The sequence below is a fragment of the Hemiscyllium ocellatum genome, chromosome 24, assembly GCF_020745735.1.
Source record: "Hemiscyllium ocellatum isolate sHemOce1 chromosome 24, sHemOce1.pat.X.cur, whole genome shotgun sequence".
Lineage (NCBI taxonomy): Eukaryota > Metazoa > Chordata > Chondrichthyes > Orectolobiformes > Hemiscylliidae > Hemiscyllium > Hemiscyllium ocellatum.
The window spans coordinates 34,292,776-34,313,430 of NC_083424.1; the positions used below are offsets into that span (position 1 = coordinate 34,292,776).

The 20,655-nt window shown below is 39.0% G+C and overlaps 2 protein-coding genes across 2 annotated transcripts in view; one reads left to right on the forward strand and one right to left on the reverse strand.

Moving 5' to 3' along the window:
- Positions 1-939: 939 nt before the first annotated feature.
- On the reverse strand, positions 940-16,751 carry iqcd (IQ motif containing D). The gene is made up of 5 exons (XM_060844016.1): positions 16,676-16,751; positions 10,887-11,671; positions 4,236-4,469; positions 2,123-2,194; positions 940-1,330 (listed from the first exon to the last, which is right to left on the reverse strand). Exons 2-5 carry the CDS (start codon positions 11,613-11,615, stop codon positions 1,058-1,060), a joined length of 1,308 nt encoding a protein of 435 aa, XP_060699999.1. The 5' UTR covers positions 11,616-11,671; positions 16,676-16,751; the 3' UTR covers positions 940-1,057.
- Positions 16,752-16,935: 184 nt separating this feature from the next.
- The window catches only part of tpcn1 (two pore segment channel 1), a 102,682-nt gene continuing 98,962 nt past the window's right edge, over positions 16,936-20,655 (forward strand). The window contains exon 1 of the mRNA XM_060844017.1: positions 16,936-17,074. Coding sequence (XP_060700000.1) covers positions 16,972-17,074 — 103 coding nt within the window. The 5' untranslated portion in view covers positions 16,936-16,971. The remainder of the gene's footprint in view (positions 17,075-20,655) is intronic.

Below are 20,655 nucleotides of genomic sequence, written 5' to 3' on the forward strand. Positions count from 1 at the left end.
CCATGTTAAATAGTAATACTATAATTTACAAGTTTTCTATACAGAGGCTGACTTTTTTGTTGCACTATACCTAGTAGTTTGAATTCTTTTTGTAATGCCCAGTAAGTGTACATTTAGAAATTATAGTGTAAATCATGTTTGAATTATTGGCACAAATATATATTCCAACAGATTGTTATTAAAACTAAATAAACTTAATTCCAGTGACTCAATTTCTCTTGCACATTGTTTTTATAAGTGATATATTGCATGATATCATTCAGATGAAAGATTTGGTGCATGTACAAGATTGGACATTTTATCAGATATCCAAATATACTAGTAAATCTCCCACAGCAGGCTGAGGAAGTCAGCTGTGCAGAACAGTCTGGAATGGGTGTGAGACCAAAGCTTGGTACGAGTCTGGTTACCGAAGTGAGGTGGGTAATTGTCAAACAGATCTAAGGTAGGCTCATTACCACATCAGAGTAAAAATTTAAAGTTTAAACTTAGAGGTAAGGGGTAAGGCCAATTGGCCACAGAGTGAAGATTGAAGTTTTAGGCTTTCTGAGTCTTGGCTTTTCTAAGTGAGAGTTGCAAGTAATTTTCCCATTTTATTTCTCACTCCACCAACTTAGAAACAAATAACATTCAAAGTAACACAACTATATTAAAACATATGGCATAATCATTCAATCTTGGAAAATAATTTTTGCCACAATTTTATTTTTTAAATTCATTCATGGGATGTGAGCTTTGCTGGCTGTTCCAGCATTTATTGCCAATCTTTTACTGCTCTTGAGGTGGTAGTTAAGGAGAATGTATTTTCTCCAATGTGCTGGTAAATAATGGAAAGTAAAAAATTTGAAAGAAAGGTACACAATTTAATCAATGACTAAGGTAAGTATCAAATTTGCTGCTACACACACAAGAAGAATTGAATAATTCATTTTGGAGGCAACAGGTTGCAGTAATAGAAATAAGATATTTCAATAGCATACAAAAATATAGGGAGGATATGCACTTTTATTTTTCTTGTATCTTTCTCTCAATCTACTCTTGAATCTCCTCACTATCTTCATTTTTTCTTTTTGCCTTTTCCTTTTTTCTTTTTCTTCAATGCTTTCATTAATTGGCGGACTTTGTAACCTTTCCAGAAAGACTGGATTGTGATAGCTGCTTTTCCCATTAGGAATGCTTGATGTTCTTTGGCCTTTTTCTTCTCTTCCTTGATTTTTCTTTCTTCCACAATCTGAGTATATTCTGGTTCAAGCATGCCAATCTTCTGTTCTAACTCACGTAGCAGGACCAGTTCATCTTTGTGTATTTTAAGGAGCTGTTCATATTCATCCTAGTAGAAAACAATTTTTATTACATTTTAGTAATTCGTTGGCACTTAACAATTATGAAAACTATCCAACTGAACTGGTTTTAATGGATGTTAAAGCAAATCCAGTGACAAATGGATTCTTTTAAACTTCATATTAAATTAACATGGTGATTATTTTTTCCATGACAATGTATTTCAAACAAGAATGAAAAACATCTCATCATGTGTGACTATAGTTCAATATTTTTGATGCTAAATGATTTTGTGTTTAGTCTTCAATTGTAGTTCTCTTGATTCATTTTTATTAGATTGGACAGATTGTTCTGCCAATCCTTTTGCTAGGCAGAACAGTCAGATTGTAAGAGACCTTGGATTGTTCTGGGCTTTGCTAGTGAAGAACATTATCAGCATTAGCATCTTTTTATTTATGTTTCAGAGATAAAATTTAGCTGATTATCGAAAATTTGCTGATACATCTTTACAGGGAAAACGTGCCTGGTTTCTATCACACCACAAGCTCTTGCAAGATCAAATGTTTCTCAGGAAAATATTCATACAAACAATTCAGAAAATAATTCTTACTATGCTGTATCACCCAGTTTTCTGCTTTGATGCCAGTATTATCTATTGAGATATATTCATCAAAGTATCAATTAGATTTTTAATATAACCTCTATAATTAATGCCTTATTGTCACATGTTGCATCTTACTTCCAAGAACAATAAAGAAAAATAACTTAATGGTTATTGTATTTAAAAAAATGAATAGAGAACATTCTTTGAGAGCTCATGATTCTTTACAACAAAACATACCTGTTTTTCTTGTAGATCAGCATCATACTTCTGGATCCAGTTTTCAATCTCTGTTTCAATTTTGTATTTTCGCTAAAATAAGTCATAAATATGTGATGTCAAATTCAGGCAACAAAAGTATTCATCCAGATAACAAGAAAATCATCCCTTAACCTTCTTCTGAACTCTGTTCTAGTCTTGTTGCATTTGGGCATTTGAGGAGTTGTAATCTTTAATAAATCTGCAATTATCAGGAAACATTCAGCTGCTGACCTTATGTTGGAAGGAAGCTAATAGATGAAACAATTGAAGATGGCTGAGACTACAATAAGATGGTGGCGCTGTCCTTAACTTTGGCCCAGAAAACATGCGTTCGAGAGCCGCTTGTTCAGAAATGTGTGATAACATTACTAAATATTTGATTAAAAGTATCTAAAATAGAGGAAAGTGAAGCCTGCAGATGCTGGAGATAAAGATGAAGGGTTTATGCCCGAAACGTCGAATCTCCTGCTCCTTGGATTCTTCCTGACCTATCTAAAATAGGGGGTAGGCTATGGACCATTATTTACATGTACCTCCAAAAGACATTTGATATTTTGATAATTTTTCATTGGGATAGAAAGCCACATATATACAAATTAATCAACAATGGAAGCATTTATAAACCGTGTAGATGGAAATTTAAAATTACAAAGATTGTTATAGGTTAAACGAATGTGCAATACTGTGGAAATGGATTTTAACGTAGGCAAATGTAAGGTCATCCACTTTGGACCTAAAAGGACAGAAAAGAGTACTTTCTAAATGATGTGAAGCTAGAAAAGATATCGTGATCAAGTATTAAAAAAAACCCAAGAAGGCTAAATGAAATGCATATATATAAAAAATGCTAAAATATGTATGTAACAAGATCAGGAAAGTATCCAGCATGGAATGTATCATTTATGCCATACAAGTACCAGCCAATGGCCATCTCCAAAAAGAAAGAATCTAACCACCTTCCCTTGACTTTCAATGGCATTAACATTATCAACATCCGGGAGATTATCACTGACCAGAAACTGACTGGACCAACCATTCAAGTACTGTGGATATAGAGCAGATCGGATGCAAGGAATTCTGCAAAAAATAACTCGCCATCTAATTCCCAGTACCTACCCACTTTTTGCAAGGCTCAAATCAGGAGTGTGGCTGAAAATGTGTTGCTGGTTAAAGCACAGCAGGTTAGGCAGCATCCAAGGAATAGGAAATTCGACGTTTCGGGCATAAGCCCTTCATCAGGAATATGGCTTATGCCCGAAACGTCGAATTTCCTATTCCTTGGATGCTGCCTAACCTGCTGTGCTTTAACCAGCAACACATTTTCAGCTGTGATCTCCAGCATCTGCAGACCTCATTTTTTACTCAAATCAGGAGTGTGACAGGTTACTTTCTACTTGGATGAGTGCAGCTCTAACAACAATCAAGAAGCTCAACACCTTTCAGGACAAAGCAGCATGCTTGATGAGCACAACATTTGAAGCCTAAACATTCACTCCCTCATCACCAGCACATCATTGGCAGAAATGTGTACCAGCTACAACATGCACTGCAGCATGCCACCAAGGCTCCTTCAACAGCACCTTCCTAATCCAAAACCTCTCCCACTAAGAAGGTCAAGGGCACCAAATACTTGGAAGCAAACACCATTCTGACTTGGATCTATATTGGCATTCCTTCACCACTACTAAGTCAAAATCCTCAAACTTTTTAACAGCGCTGTATGTGCCCCTACATTCCATGGATTGCAACAGTTCTAAAAGGTAGTTCACGATCACATTCTTGGGGCAATTAGGGATGGAAAAAAAATTCTAGTCTTGCCAGTAATATGCACATCGAATGTATGAATAAAAAAATCTCAGGAAGTATTGAAAAAGGTAGGTAATAAATATAGAGTTCAATCAGCCACAATCTCAAAAAATGATTAAACTGACTTCAGGTATTAAATTATCTACTCCAGTTCCCATAAATGAATTTTTATTTAACGGCTAAGTAATCACCTGGCCACCAGAAATAATTATATATTTCCACAAAAATTACAACTCACATTATGTGGTTGTATTGATAATGATGCTATTACAGCATGACACTGTACCTTTCTTAAAGCTACTTCAGATGCTCTGTGTTCTGTTATCATGTTGTTCAACTGAGTTCGAAACTGAGCTATTTCTTCATGGTATTTGGCAACTTTCCCTTCTGAATCTTTCTGATCATTTAACTGTTGTTTCTCTGCATCTTGTTTAACTTGACGAATGTAATCTTGCGAGAACAAGTCAAGTTGAAGTAAGTTGTTTTTGAGTTTGCGAATTATCTCATTTTTCTTCAACAGCTGGTCATAGAATTTAAAGCATACATGAGGTTAAAGTTGGAATTATTTCAAAAATATTTTATTGCATTAAAACAGAAATACTTTTAAAAAGCTGAATAAATATAATCACAGGATCTAATGTTTTATTCCCTTGATGATATGTAGTGCTCTAATTTCTCTCTGACATACAAAACATACATCTGTCGATATGGCAGTACATACATGCAGGAAACTGAGTAGGTAAAAATGGGTCAATTTTTTAATTAGCAAGATATAACAAGTGGTGTGCCACAGGAATTGGTGCTGGGTCCTCAACTGTTTACAATTTATATAAATACTTGGATAACGGGACATAGGTACAGTTGCCAAATGTGCTGATGACGCAAAATAAGTTATGAAGAGGACATAAGGATGCTATGAAATTCTGTAAATAGCTTAAGTAAATAGGCTAAGATTTAGCAAATGGAGTATAATATGGAAAATTGTGAAGTTATCAATGTTGGTGGGAAGAATAACAAAAGCATATTATCTAAATAGACAGAGATTCCATAGCTCAGAAATTCAGAAGGATCTGAATGTCCTTGTGCATGAGTCATGAAAGATTAGTATGCAGGTACAGCAAGTACTTAGGCAACTGAATAAAGTGTTATTGTTGGGGACATTGTGCTTCAGTTAGATAAGGCATTGAAGAGACCACATCTGAAGTGCTGAGTACAGTATTTGTTATTCTTGTAAATGCTTTGGAAGCAGTTCAGAGAATGTTTATTAGAACAATACCTGGAATGAATAAGTTGTTTTAAGATGACAGCCTAGGCTACGCTGGAATATGAAAAAGTAAGAAGTTACTGGTTGAAATGTACAAGTTCCTGAGCTGTCCTAACAGGTTGTATGTAGAAGAGTGTTTCCTGTTTTGAGAGAACTAGAACTAGTGGTCATTGTTTAAAAGTCCATGATTGCCCATTTAAAGCAGGGATAAACAAAAATTATTTCTTAGACTGAGTTATGAGTATTTAGGACTCTTTTCCTCAAAAATTATAGGAGTCTTTGAATATTTTTAAGGATAACAGTAATTGGACTTTCAACTCCTTTTCAATGTGGAAAGTTGTCCTAAGACGTTTAAGGAGCATTATGGGGAGACTCAGTCAAAGAAAGAGATGTCAGGGAGGTAGGGCTTTAGATTACCAATTGCTCAGTCACAGAGGTGGGTTTTATGGAGAGTAAAGGAGGAAAAAGAAAATGAGAGAACGTATTAATGAGAGAATATGTCCTAAGAGACTAAATGCACAGCCTCCAATCTTGGTAAATGGAAGGTGATGCTCAAGTGGCTCTCAAATGAATCCTGGAGAATGTGGAGCTAGCACGTGCTACTGGAGATTTAAACTTTGGAAAAGGATTCATTCGTCCTCAAGGCTGCCTCATTTGGTCATAATTGACAGACTTACTTTGATCATAAAGGTGACTTGCATCACGCTAGAACGTTAATTAAGGCAAATGTGCACTTTTGGTGCAATTTGTGAACTATGCATTATTCTGCACATAATCTGTGCTGTGTCTAAGACAGTTGCACTTAAAGCAGACATTAATGGAACAAATAAAAATGTTAAAATAAAAAAAGGCACAATAGGCAAAATTAAATAAGATTTTGCTTAGGTTCAGGTTATTCATAGATTAATGCACTCAAGAGAGTGGGGGCAAGAATTTGGTGAAGGTGAGAATTCACTGACAATTAGTGAATGAGTAGCACAAATAATGTATTGTTTTGAAACCTACATTTAATCTAGTGCAAGGTTTGTGAAGGTTTGTAGCTCAGGTTGAGGTTTAGGGTGTAGGTTTGCTCACTGAGCTGTAGGTTTGATATCCAGATGTTTCATTACCTGACTAGGTAACATCATCAGTGGCGACCTCCAAGTGAAGCGAAGCTGTTGTCTCCTGCTTTCTATTTTAGATTTGTCCTGGATGGGGTTCCTGGGGTTTGTGGTGATGTAATTTCCTGTTTGTTTTCTGAGGAGTCGATAGATAGCATCTAGATCTATGTGTTTGTTTATGGCGTTGTGGTTGGAGTGCAAGGCCTCTAGGAATTCTCTGGCATGTCTTTGCTTAGCCTGTCCCAGGATAGATGTGTTGTCCTAGTCGAAATGGTGTCTTTTCCCCTCCGTTTGTAGGGCTACGAGGGAGAGACAGTCGTGTCTTTTTGCGGCTAGCTGGTGTTCGTGTATCCTGGTGGCTAACTTTCTTCCTGTTTGTCCTATGTAGTGTTTCTGGCAGTCATTGCATGGAATTTTGTAGATGACATTGGTTTTGTCCATGGGATGTACTGGGTCTTTTAAGTTTGTTAGTTTTTGTTTGAGTATGTTGGTGGGTTTGTGTTCTACTAGGATTCCGAGGGGTCTTAGTAGTCTGGCTGTCATTTCTGAAACTTCTTTGATGTATGATAAGGTGGTTAGGGTTTCTGGCTGTGTTTGGTCTGCTTGTCGTGGTTTGTTCTTGAGAAATCTGCGGACTGTATTTTTTGAGTATCCGTTCTTCTGGAATACGTTGTATAGGCGGTTCTCCTCTGTTTTCCTAAGTTCGCCTGTGCTGCAGTGTGATGTGGCTCGTTGGAATAGTGTTCTGATACAGCTTTGTTTGTGTGTGCTGGGATGCTTGCTGGTGTAGTTAAGTATTTGGTCAGTGTTTGTTGTTTTTCTGTAAATGCAGGTATGTAGTTCTCCACGCCGAGCTGGGAGTTTTTCTCCCGAACAGAACCACAACAACGAGCACCCGAGCTACAAATCTTCTCACAAACTTTGTAGTTCTCCGTTATCCGTTCTTTCGACTGTGACGTCCAGGAATGTGAGTTTGTTGTCGGTTTCTTCCTCCTTGGTGAACTTTATGCCTGTGAGGGTGTTGTTAAATGTCTCTTCTATCTTGTTTCATTTTGTGATGACAAAGGTGTCATCTAAGTAGCGGACCCAGATTTTTGGTTTGATGGTTGGTAGGGCTGTTTGTTCTAGTCTTTGCATTACCGCTTCTGCTATGAATCCTGATAGCGGAGATCCCATGGGTGTGCCTTTGGTTTGTTTGTAGATTATGTTGTTGAAGGTAAAGTGGGTGGTGAGGCACAGGTCCACTAGCTTCATGATGTTTTTGTTGGTAATGTGATTGATGGTGGTTGGGGTGTGTGTGATGATCTCTTCTAAACGTGTGATAAGTGTTTCCTTTGCCAGGTCGATGTTGATGGAGGTGTTCTGGCTGTGTTGACCAAACACAGCTAGAAACCCTAACCACCTTACCATACATCAAAGAAGTTTCAGAAATGACAGCCAGACTACTAAGACCCCTTGGAATCCTAGAAGCACACAAACCCACCAACACTCTCAAACAAAATCAAGCAAACTTAAAAGACCCAGTACATCCATTGGACAAAACCAACGTGATCTACAAAATTCCATGCAAGGACTGCCAGAAATACTACATAGGACAAACAGGAAGAAAGTTAGCCACCAGGATACACGAACACCAGCTAGCCACAAAAAGACACGACCCTCCCTCCCTCGCAGCCCTACACACGGAGGGAAAAAACCACCATTTCAACTGGGACAACACATCTATCCTGGGACAGGCTAAGCAAAGACATGCCAGAGAATTCCTAGAGGCCTTGCACTCCAACCACAACGCCATAAACAAACACATAGATCTAGATACCCATCTATAAACCCCTCAGAAAATGAACAGGAAATTACATCACCACAAACCCCAGGAACCCCATCCAGGACAAACATATAAACAGAAAGCAGGAGACAACAGCTTCGCTTCACTTGGAGGTCGCCACTGATGATGTTACCTAGCCAGGTAATGAAACGTCTGGATATCAAACCTACAGCTCAGCGAGCAAACCTACACCCTAAATTTAATCTAGTTTTTTTTATGCATTAGTTTATTATTGCAAATCAGTAGTGATTAATAATAAATTATCTGTCAGAGGATTCCTCAATAATGTAATTTATTGACCCTGACATTTGACTTAGCTGTGTGATTCTAAGAGATATGTAAATTGTCATAGTTGTGGGTACATTCAACACTGGGGAGCTGATTTGCAAACGTTTCACCCCCTGTCTAGGTGATCTTTGGAGCTTCCTGTGAAGCGCTGTTGTACTGTGTTTTCTGGAATTTATTTGGTTCCATTCTTGCTAATTTGGATTGCTGTTCCGGTTGTTTGTTGTAATGGCTGGTATATTGGATGCTTGCTGGTTGGAGTCCATGGATGAGTACCAACCCCATCGAGATATCCTCTGCTGTCCTCTGTTTGGCTTGTCCTATGATTGTTGTGTTGTTTTCTGTGTGTGGCTACTAGGGAGAGTTGGTCGTGGTGTTTAGTGGCTTGTTGGTGTTCGTGGATGTAGATTGCTAGTTGTCTCGTTTGTCCTATATAGTGTTTCGTGCAGTCTTTGCATGGAATCTTGTAAATTATGTTTGTCTTGCACATGATGAATAGAGGGTCATTTGTCCTGGTCAGACATTGTCTGAGTCTAGCTGTCAATTTAGGAGCTGTCATGAATCCCAGTGGTAGGAGAAGTCTGGCTGTCTACGTGCACAACTGGCACTTGTGTTACAAATCTTTATGCAAACCTTGAATATGTACATTAAATGAATAGTTGCTAAAGCACAACATTTGATGAATCTGTGAAATGTAATGACTTAATATATTGAGTGACAATGGAAATTTAGTGCAGAGGGGAAGGGGGTTTTAAGTAATTTAACTCAGGTAATTACATTGAAAGGATTAAAATTACTTAAGGAAAGGATACCAACACTACTGGGATTTGCATTGTATTAAACAAGAACCTTATATATTAAAAGTACTGATAAGATACTAAATTGCATTTATATATAGCATACCAGAGTGGGAGGACTACTTCCGTGATGCAATGTTAGCATCCCTACCGTTCAGCCAGGAGGTTGGGTTAAACTCCCACCTGCTCAGAGGTGTGCAATAAAAAAATCAATGGACAGATTGATTAGAAAACACATAGCATAGATGAGACCCTGGTTTGCCCTGTTAGCTCAATAGCTAGCTCATGTGTAAGAATAATGGCTATTGCCCAGCTGAGGTATATTTGGAACAACCTCTTTGCTCTGCCCTGTGAGTGGAAGACAAGGGCAAGCTATCCCTAAGAGTGGAAGACAATGGCAAATCACCACTGTGAAAAAAACTGCCAAGAAAATGCTCAAGGTGAAGCATCTGCAGATAATTAGTCAAGGATGAACATTTCAGCTTAAAACACATTATAGTACAGAGATTTTTAAACAAAATAATGGGATGATAGACCCATTTCCTAAAATTCCAATGCCTTGTGGGAACTCTAAAACTCTTCATGTGTCCTCAATAAATACTTTGAGCTTGACTGGTAGCTCAAGGCACTAGAGAACAAAAAGGAAGTTGGGAATTTCTTTATGTGTACATTCCAAAGTTCACCAAAGCCACCGTCCAGGAGAACAATAAGTGGATAATCTTCAGAAATAGACAGATAGTGCAGGAATCCTCTGGAAGTAAGGTGCATTCAAACTAATTTTCAGTGTTGATTATCTGTGAAGAGCATAACACCCCTCAGAAGAGAACATGCAGATTGGAAGGGCTGAGTGAAGTGTAGAAATACAGTGATCATAGGAGATTTCTTAGAGGAATTGACAGTTATATCTGCAGCCTTTGTTGTCAGTTTTACATGGGGTTAAAGCAGGCTATCTTGCTTTCAGTACAGTGGTCATTCTTAAGAAAGATGAAAAGCACATATGCTTAAGATGCGGCTCAGGCCACAAAAGAGTTTCACTGCTGTACTCATGGATCTCTATTCTGTATTGGACAATACAACAAACTGGAACTCAATTTCCACAAACATCAGCATGAAATGAGATCACGTAAGGAAGTGCAGATGTAATGGGCTTAAGGGCCTTTTCCTGTGGTGTAGACTGCTGTGATTGTATAGTTATACATCTCCCACCCCTTCCTATTAACAACTTGCATTCTTACTGAAACATTTCATCAGATTGATAAAATGTGCCTTCAGTACCTTCCAACTCCAAGGATCAGATGTGCCCTGTTTATCATTGTATGTCTTTATAACTATTGTGTAATGGTAAAAACAATATAGATTATATGAAAGTTGACACTGCAACCTGTATACAAAATACAGTATGTTAAAGAAGTCTAACTATTTTCACACATGCACTGGAATCTACAGCATCTTAGCTAAAATGTACCAGATATTGTTGACTTTTGGTAATGTTGTACATGTCAGTATAGGACCCTAATCACAATATTAAAACATATTTTAAAACATGATATATAATTTTATGTACAGTTTAACATATTATAAACTTAGGGTGTGATTTATACAACTTATGGCATCTATTACTCGAGCAACATGAGACAACTGATTCACAGCATATGTAGAAGTTTACCTCATTTTCTTTGTTTTGGATAGCTGCTGTCAGTTCAACCTCCAAAGTGGCTATAATTTCAGTGTTTTGCTTATCACGTTTAATGATTTTTTGCACATATTCAAACTTTTCTTTATCCTCACTGGGAGCTATCAGAAGTCTCTCAAACACAAAGTCTCTTAGTTCCATTAGCACCAGGGTGAGGTCTACACAGATGCGACTTCGAGCATGACATTCTGATTGGATTATCTGATAGGCTGAGGGATTCCTCTTAAAGAGCCGAAGGATGTTTTTAACTGAAGTTCCAAAGGCCTTTTGAAGGATTTGAATATCTTCCTCTTTCTTTTTCATTTTTACTATGTCTATTGAATTCTCATTTGCTTGTTTAGGATTCCCGACATTGAACAGCTTGCCAAAAGCAAAATTCAGATGTTTCTCTAGTCTGTCATGTTCTCTTAGAGCACACATCAGCTCTAAACCCAGAGCAACACTGAACCTGTCATGATTGGCTATTATGTAGGGAATTAAAGTAACTATTTGTATTTTATCAATAGTCTTTTCAATTACAGAAATAATCCGCTCTGCTTCAATTGACGCAAGTTTTTTTCTAACTGGTTCCAAGATTCGTAGTGCATCCATGTTAGGCGCTGTATTTTGCACAGATACATCATTATTATTTGAGGATTTACTGATGCTCTCTTCAGCATTGGATTCTAATTGTTGATGCGGTACAATGATTTCAGTTGCCATTGTTTTACTCTTTGTAGATTTTTCTTATATCTTAAAATCTGCAGTGGGCTGTATTGCTGAAACATAAAACAATATCTTTTCTAATGTGTGTAGCAATGCTCTTTTCAAAGTATTTCTTTTTGGAATCATATATATACTAGACAGAGGAAGACAAGTCAACTATAATGTCTGTACGATCTGCTAATCAAAAACTAAACCCAGTGTGTTCTTTCCTGATATCATATGTTCAAGTGAAGCAAAAATCAAACTTTTTTTTAACCTTCATAAAAGCTTTAGCCATTAAACACCATTTTGTTTTAAGACAGCAAATGCTGGTAATATTGGCTAACTATAAAAAGTCTCACTAAGTAAAGGGAGTACAGTACAGGAGGTGCTTCAGGCAATGATCACCTATCAGAACACTATTGACAAGATGGCCTACAGTTCTGAGATCGTAGTCTGGAGAAAGATGCAGTGCTCTTAGTCATGGTTCATCCTGAGCAGCTCCATGATGCAGGACTCTGTGCTCTATGGTCTGTTCTCAGGGACACACACCGAAACAAACATCGGCTGTACTTGGAGGAACATCATATCAGTGAAAGATGCTCTTTGGTCTGCCCAAAACTGTTGGTCTCCCAGAACAAAGACTGGGTGTTACAGATTTGTACATTTCAAGGTCCAGGACTACATGCTGAAGGACACACTAAAGCTTGTTGCAGCTGCAGTGGGGAAAGACCACTGTCTGAGATCCATCTGCTGAAGTTAAATTGGGGTCCCTTCAGTTATCTGACCCTTCTGGTGCCTCAAGCGCATGGAAAATAGTTTGTTCAAGTACAAGGTGCCTTTGGTTTGTTTGTTGGATAGAACTAAATTCCAATGTTTGGTTGTTTCCTTGATATGCTACTGTTTAGAACTGAACTGCGTTGGATTATGTGTATATATGTTCCATGTTATGAATAAAATTTTTGAAATAAAAAAGTCCACCATCTCTCTTCAGAATATATGCTGCTTGGCTTGGAAGCCTTTTGTTTTTATTTCACATTTACAGCACCTGCACCTTTTGTTTTAACTTATTTTATTATCTTTCAAATTGTCCGTGACATATCCACTTAGTGTACCATCATATTAATGTAAATTATAGATTTTTTCAAAATGTTTGCTCTTAAAGAAACAACTCCCACTGAAGGGCAATAAACACCCCTAAGTTTTAATGGCCAAAATAAAGGATTCACATATTTGCCCAGTGGTCACAGTTGCTATGTGAAGAATCGTCAAAAAGAAAAAAAAATCAGGTAGGTGCATGGCTTTTAATACTTAGGCGTAATATTTAGTTTTGATTTCTAGATCAAATGTTATTTTCAATTTTCTTCCTACAGCAGATGGATTGCAGCTGTTCAAGAAGGCAAGCTCATCACCACTTCCTTGGAGAAAGTGATTCCTGATGAAGGGCTTATGCCCAAAACGTTGATTCTCCTGCTTCTCGGATGGTGCCTGACCTGCTGTGCTTTTCCAGTACCACACTCTCATCCAATTCCTTGAAGTCAGAGTGATAAAAATTTTAATAGCGAGAAAAGGGCTCTTCGGCCCCTTCTTATCTGCACCAGACATTAAACATCTATCTATTCGGATCCCATTTTCCACCACTTGGCCAGTAGCTTGGTATGCAATGGCGTTTCAAGTGTTCATACTTAAAAGTCTTAACAATTATAAATAATAAATTAAACTGCATTTATTTCAATGCAAGGGGCCTAACAGGGAAGGCAGATGAACTCAGGGTATGGTTAGGAACATGGGACTGGGATATCATAGCAATTATGGAAACATAGCTCAGGGATGGGCAGGACTGGCAACTTAATGTTCCAGGATATAAATGCTACAGGAAGGATAGAAAGGGAGAGAAGAGAGGAGGGGGGAGTTACATTTTGATCAGGGATAGCATTACAGCTGTGATGAGGGAGGATATTCCCGGAAATACATCCAGGGAAATTATTTGGGTGGAACTGAGAAATAAGAAAGGGATGATCACCGTACTGGGATTGTATTATAGACCCCCCAATAGTCAGAGGGAAATTGAGAAACAAACTTGTAAGGAGATCTTAACTATCTGTAAGAATACTAGGATAGTTATGGTAGGGGATTTTAACTTTTCAAACATCGACTGGGACTGCCATAGTGTTAAAGGTTTAGATGGAGAGGAATTTCTTAAGTGTGTGGATTAACCTACTAGAGAAGGTGCAAAACTTGACCTATTCTTGGGAAATAAGGCAGGGCAAGTGACTGAGGTCTCAGTGGGGGAGCACTTTGGGGCCAGCGACCATAATTCTATTCGTTTTAAAATAGTGATGGAAAAGGATAGACCAGATCTAAAAGTTGAAGTTCTAAATTGGAGAAAAGCCAATTTTGACGGTATTAGGCAAGAACGTTTGAAAGCTGATTGGAGGCAGATGTTCGCAAGTAAAGAGACGGCTGGAAAATGGGAAGCCTTCAGAAAAGTAAAAAATGAGGTCTGCAGATGCTGGAGATCACAGCTGCAAATGTGTTGCTGGTCAAAGCACAGCAGGTTAGGCAGCATCTCAGGAATAGAGAATTCGACGTTTCGAGCATAAGCCCTTCATCAGGAATGAAGGGCTTATGCTCGAAACGTCGAATTCTCTATTCCTGAGATGCTGCCTAACCTGCTGTGCTTTGACCAGCAACACATTTGCAAGCCTTCAGAAATGAAATAATAAGAATCCAGGGAAAGTTTATTCCTGTCAGGGTGAAAGGGAAGGCTAGTAGGTATAGGGAATGCTGGATGACTAAAGAAATTGAGGGTTTGGTTAAGAAAAAGAAGGAAGCATATGTCAGGTACAGAGAGGATAGATCGAGTGAATCCTTAGAAGAGTATAAAGAAAGTAGGAGTATACTTAAGAGGGAAATCAGGAGGGCAAAACGGGGACATGAGATAGTTTTCGCAAATAGAATTAAGGAGAATCCAAAGGGTTTTTACAAATATATTAAGAACAAAAGGGTAACTAGGGAGAGAATAGGGCCCCTCAAAGATCAGCAAGGCGGCCTTTGTGTGGAGCCACAGAAAATGGGGGAGATACAAAATGACTATTTTGCATCAGTATTTACTGTGGAAAAGGATATGGAAGATATAGACTGTAGGGAAATAGATGGTGACATCTTGCAAAATGTCCAGATTACAGAGGAGGAAGTGCTGGATGTCATGAAATGGTTAAAGATGGATAAATCCCCAGGACCTGATCAAGTGTACTCCAGAACTCCGTAGGAAGCTAGAGAAGTGATTCCTGGGCCTCTTGCTGAGATATTTGCATCATCGATAGTCACAGGTGAGGCGCCAGAAGACTAGAGGTTGGCAAACGTGGTGCCACTAATTAAGAAGGGCAGTAAAGACAAGCCAGGGAACTATAGACCAGTGAGCCTGACCTCGGTGGTGGGCAAGTTGTTGGATTCGGGATAGTCAACATGGCTTTGTGCCAATCATGTCTCACAAACTTGATTGAGTTTTTTGAAGAAGTAACAAAGAAGATTGATGAGGACAGAGCAGTAGATGTGATCTATATGGACTTCGTGAGGCGTTTGACAAGCGAGACTGATTAGCAAGGTTAGATCTCATGGAATACATGGAGAACTAGCCATTTGGATACAGAACTGGCTCAAAGGCAGAAGATAGAGGGTAGTGATGGGGGGTTGTTTTTCAGACTGGAGGCCTGTGACCAGTGGAGTGCCACAAGGATTGATGCTGGGTCCTCTACATTTTGTCATTTACATAAATAATTCGGATGCGAGCAGTTAGTACAGTTAGAGGTACAGTTAGTAAGTTTGCAGATGACACCAAAGTTGGAGGTATAGTGGACAGCAAAGAGAGTTACCTCAGATTACAACAGGATCTGGACCAGATGGGCCAATGGGCTGAGAAGTGGCAGATGGAGATTAATTCAGATAAATGCGAGGTGCTGCATTTTGGGAAAGCAAATCTTAGCAGTACTTATACACTTAATGGTAAGGTCCTAGGGACCGTAAGAGACCTTGGAGTGCAGGTTCATAGCTCCTTGAAAATGGAGTCGCAGATAGTGAAGAAGACGTTTGGTATGCTTTCCTTTATTGGTCAGAGTATTGAGTACAGGAGTTGGGAGGTCATGTTGTGGCTGTACAGGACATTGGTTAAGCCACTGTTGGAATATTGCAGTCAATTCTGGACTCCTTCCTATCAGAAAGATATTGTGAAACTTGAAAGGATTCAGAAAAGATTTACAAGGCGGTTGCCAGGGTTGGAGGATCTGAGCTACAGGGAGAGGTCGAACAGGCTGGGGCTGTTTTCCCTGGAGTGTTGCAGGCTGAGGGGTGACCTTATAGAGGTTTACAAAATTATGAGGGGCATGGATAAGATAAATAGACAAAGTATTTTTCCTGGGATCGGGGAGTCCAGAACTAGAGGACATAGGTTTAGGGTGAGAGGGGAAAGATATAAAAGAGACCTAAGGGGCAACTTTTTCACACAGAGGGTGGTACATGTATGGAATGAGCTGCCAGAGGATGTGGTGGAGGCTGGTACAATTGCAACATTTAAGAGGCATTTGGATGGGTATATGAATAGGAGAAAGTGAGGTCTGCAGATGCTGGAGATCAGAGCTGAAAATGTGTTGCTGGAAAAGCGCAGCAGGTCAGGCAGCATCCAAGGAACAGGAGAGTCGACGTTTCGGGCATAAGCTGCCTGACCTGCTGCGCTTTTCCAGCCACACATTTTCAGCTGGATATATGAATAGGAAGGGTTTGGAGGGATATGGGCCGGGTGCTGGCAGGTGGGACTAGATTGGGTTGGGATATCTGGTCAGTATGGACAGGTTGGACTGAAGGGTCTGTTTCCATGCTGTACATCTCTAGGACTCTAATTCCCGACTCTAGAAACCTTTCAGGTAGCGAGCTCCAGATACTTTCTGATCTCTCAGACATTCTGCCTGAGAATATTCAGCTGCGACCCCAGAAACCGCTCAGCAGCTCGCTGTAACGGGATGGTAAGCCCCCACCCCCAGCTCGATACGAAGCCTGCCTCAGCCGCGAGCAGACGTACTCACCCATCACCGCCCTTCTGTTTGCCGGCGACGGTTATTCCGTTGCTAAGAGACGGGCGACCTTTTCCCTCTGACCCGGTGGCCGCGCCGTCTCACGTGGGAGGAGGCGGGTTTCGTGCGAACCTGTTGGACGCTGCGCCTTTGAATGACGTTCGCTCTGGAGGCGGCCCGCCCGTCCGACCGTCGATTTGGACCAATCACCGACCAGCCAGGAGTAAAGGACCCGCCCCCTGTTTTCGTCATCCCCCTCTCCCTTCTCCGCGGCGGCGACAGTTTGAGGTGTGGGGATAGACTGGACGATGGCGGTGACGCTGCCTGTCGATGATGATGTCCCTTTAATCTTGACAGACGACAGCACGGGGATCAGCGCCGACCCAGACAGAGAGGAAATCCCCAACGAAAGTAGGCAATACGATCACTTACACTTTTCCGTGTCAGTGCTTTCGGGATGCAACTTTCTTGGCCCCCGGTGGCCGTTTGCTCCAAGATCCGCATCTTGTTTTGTTTTGTCTCGTCCGATTCCTCAGACCAAGTTGTCGGAGACACTGCTCCGTGTAGTGTTTGCGTGATCACCTCAAAGAGGGCGAAAACTCACTGGAATCCGCTTTATCGCATCGGCAGCCGACGGGTTTAGTTGTCAAACAGCAAATTAAAAACATCCTCCTGGTTGCACTTGACAGTGCAGGCAGCATCTGCGGTGCAAGGGTTACCCTTTCAGGACGATAAGCTTTTTTCAGAGCTAATGTTGAAGGGAGATAACTACCTCAGCAAAGTTTTTACCATTCTTTGCCATTGAATTACCTGATTGTATGGAGGAAGTCCTTATGGTCCATCCCGCTTGTGTTGGCTCTTTGACCGATTAGCAAAATCAGGCCCTTCAAGTCTGAAATCATTAAATCTGCTTCCACTGGCCTGCAGTGGATTCCAGATCGTAACTTTGTTTCTGGATTGTTACTGTCTTCAATACTGAATTTAACAATAAAAATGAGATTACTGCAGTTGCAGTTACTTTGCAGCTATTTCAGCATCCTGTAGCTGAAGATTTGAGTTATTTAGCTTTGTGGTTTAACAGGGTAGAGGACAGCTCTACCCTCTTCAGGAATAAGGTCAAACTGTAACTTTGATCTTCCAATGCTTATTTGTTATCTCTATACTTTCACCTATGTAAAACCAATTGCTATCAATTATTAACTATCCTGTCACTTAAAGGCAAGTTACATTTTTCCCAAGAAGTTTTATTTCTTACTGAGTGTATACCTAGCAGACCTTCACTGGATATATTCTTCCTGTCACAATTTCCTTCGCATAGCTGTGACTTGACTGTCCTTTCTATGAGAGCCAACGTTGTTTTAAAGCATGTTTTAGAGTTAGAGTACCATGTTTTGTGTAAACTTATAACATTTTATAAATAGGAGAAGAGTACAAAATTCTCAAATGCAGGTAAATAAAGGAATTGCAACAACTACTTTAAAAAATTATTTCATTACATAAGGACATTACTAGCTAGGACAGTAGTTATTGCCTATCCCTAATTGTCCTTGCAAAGGTGGTGAGCTGCCTTCTTGATGTGCTGCACTCCATGTGTTTTGGATACAGTCACAATGCAGGATTTTGACAAGTCACCGTGAACAAATGTTGATCTAGGTCCAAGTCAGAAATTTTGCAACATTAACACAAAAATCCTCTCCAGGCACTACGTTGGAAAAATTATACATTTTATCCTCCAGATTCATCCTGGAGAAGTTTATTTTCTGGTCATCAATATCCTCAGTATCTAAATTTAAATTTAAACTCTGAACTTCGGTTTCCATCTAAATATGTACTGCTTTACATTTAGTCTAATTCACATATACCAACTATTTGCCTATTCCATAAGTCAGCTTTTTTGTCTTTCTGACCAACAGCTTTTCCCAATTTCATTGTATTCTTAATCTAAAGAATATCACAAGACAGTTCACAAAAGATGATAAGTCAAAAGCTGACACTAAAACAAAGGATGTGTTTTCAAATTGCGTGGTCAAATGGGTATCTTAATTGTGGAGGAAGAACTGATACATTTAGGAATTTAGTACCATGATACAGGGCTTAGACAACAGAAGGTGCGGTTACCAATGTTGGGGCTAAGGAATTTCAGTCTTCTGAAGAATGTTGAGGTGAAGAAATGCAGAACTCTTAGAAGGCTTTATGATCGCTAGAGGCAAGAGAAGTAGGGAAAATAGTCATGAAAGGATTTGACCACAAGGCTAAGAATTTTCAATTTGAAGCATTTGAGGGGCCAGGAGCCAACATAAGTAAGAGACCACAGGGCTAGTATGTGATTGGGGGTTTGGTGCAAGTTAGAATATGGGAAGAATACTTGCAGATCTTCTTGCTAAATTTCATCTTTGTTTCCAAATATGTAGATAACCTTTCTTTTGCCAAGTCTAAATAACTAATATCTCCTGAGAACAAAAGCAGACCCAACATATTCTCCAGGGCACACCACTTCCAACCATTCTATTCAAGCAGCAATCAATATCTCTACTTCATTATTTTTTGTCCTTTATGCACCATTCTGTTCAAGCCACTGCATTTTTAAACCATTCACCTGGCAGGTCTCGCACACAGTGGAAGTGTCTCTATTCTATGCCAGAATCTCCAGTGCCAGACCACTTCCAGATTTGATGAAGTAATGTCATAACAAAGTTCAAACAGGTAGATCATCGATTTGTAAACCTTTTTTGGTATGCTCTGGCACACAATTAGAATGGGAGAGTTTTATAGTCAGCAAAAATTGTGTGGTAGCTCCAATGCAAATGTTTCCCCATGTTAAAAGAGTTCATGATGAGGTTCTTGCCGTGAGCAGTAATAATCTTGTTACAAGTGACTACGCACAAACACATACGTTACATCTGAATCTTTCTGGAATTCTTTCGTGAAACTTCTGAAATTTCATATTTATACATCTATGGCATTCCCTTTTCCTATCTAGTCTGCAACTTCTTTGGAAAAAAAACTGATGTAAATTTGTCAAAAGATTGTTTGCCGTCAATTCGTTTTTAATGATCAGTAGATTTATTTCAAATTATAGATTCAGACAATGTTGTCCTTTATGCTTCTGAATTGTAGTTTTTTTTCTTCTTTCTTGAGCCAAGTTTTCTCTTCCACAGCAGAATTTGTCTTCTAAGAAGATTGAAAAGATATAATTATAGCCTATTAATCTTGCTTAGACCACTTCTAGTAGTCTAGGATGAATACCATTTGATCTAGATGTCTTATCCATTTTGAGTTTTGCTTTTCCTTTCTGTTGCATGTATCCCTGTGATGAAGTTGTCCTCAGTTCCATCATTTTGGAAAAGCAAGTTGATCCAACATATTTAATTACTCACAATTTTCCAGAGTGTGACATCTAATAGCAGGCTTCCATTGGCTACACATTTTCCCAGACTTTTAATTTTGAGAAATAGTTTGTTATCAATTTCTGAAGGTGTGAGCTGACAGTGGAGTGACAAAGAAAATAGTTTCATTAAGTTAGCAATGAAACCAGAAGTCTCTTTCCATAAACAATAGGATTTAAGGTTTGAGAAAGAAACAGCATTTAAAAAGAAGAAAGTATTGTGAATTAAAGTTACATTAGATATGGAAATAAAGAGAGGATTGAAAAGAAGCTGAAAGAAAGAGATAGATTTTTAAAAATTTAAACTTTTAAAAATCTTTAGAAATATTTTACTGTCTGCAAAAGAGAAACTCAACAGTTTAGTTTTCCCAGTCTGCACGACAGAGGTCATTGCAGGATCATAAGTTTCAGCATTTTTAAAAAAAACTAAATGTTCCATTATTTACCAACCTAACAGCTTGCAGCAAATTTTGTTAGCAATTAAAGTAAGATACCACAATTTGTCAAGTTTTCAGATTTTTGAGATTAATCTTTCAGAAAATTATGGTGTCTCAAAATTCAAAGTATGTCTTTATGGCTGTCAGCTGCTGGACAATTTATCCACTTT

Coding starts and splice junctions, on each gene's coding strand:
- iqcd (XM_060844016.1), bottom strand. CDS start 11,615: ATGGCAACTGAAATCATTGTACCGCATCAACAATTAGAATCCAATGCT. Junction 4,470..10,886: donor TCCAAAACAAAGAAAATGAG/GTAAACTTCTAC, acceptor TTCTATGACCAG/CTGTTGAAGAAAAATGAGAT. Junction 1,331..2,122: donor CTGATCTACAAGAAAAACAG/GTATGTTTTGTT, acceptor GTTTTCTACTAG/GATGAATATGAACAGCTCCT.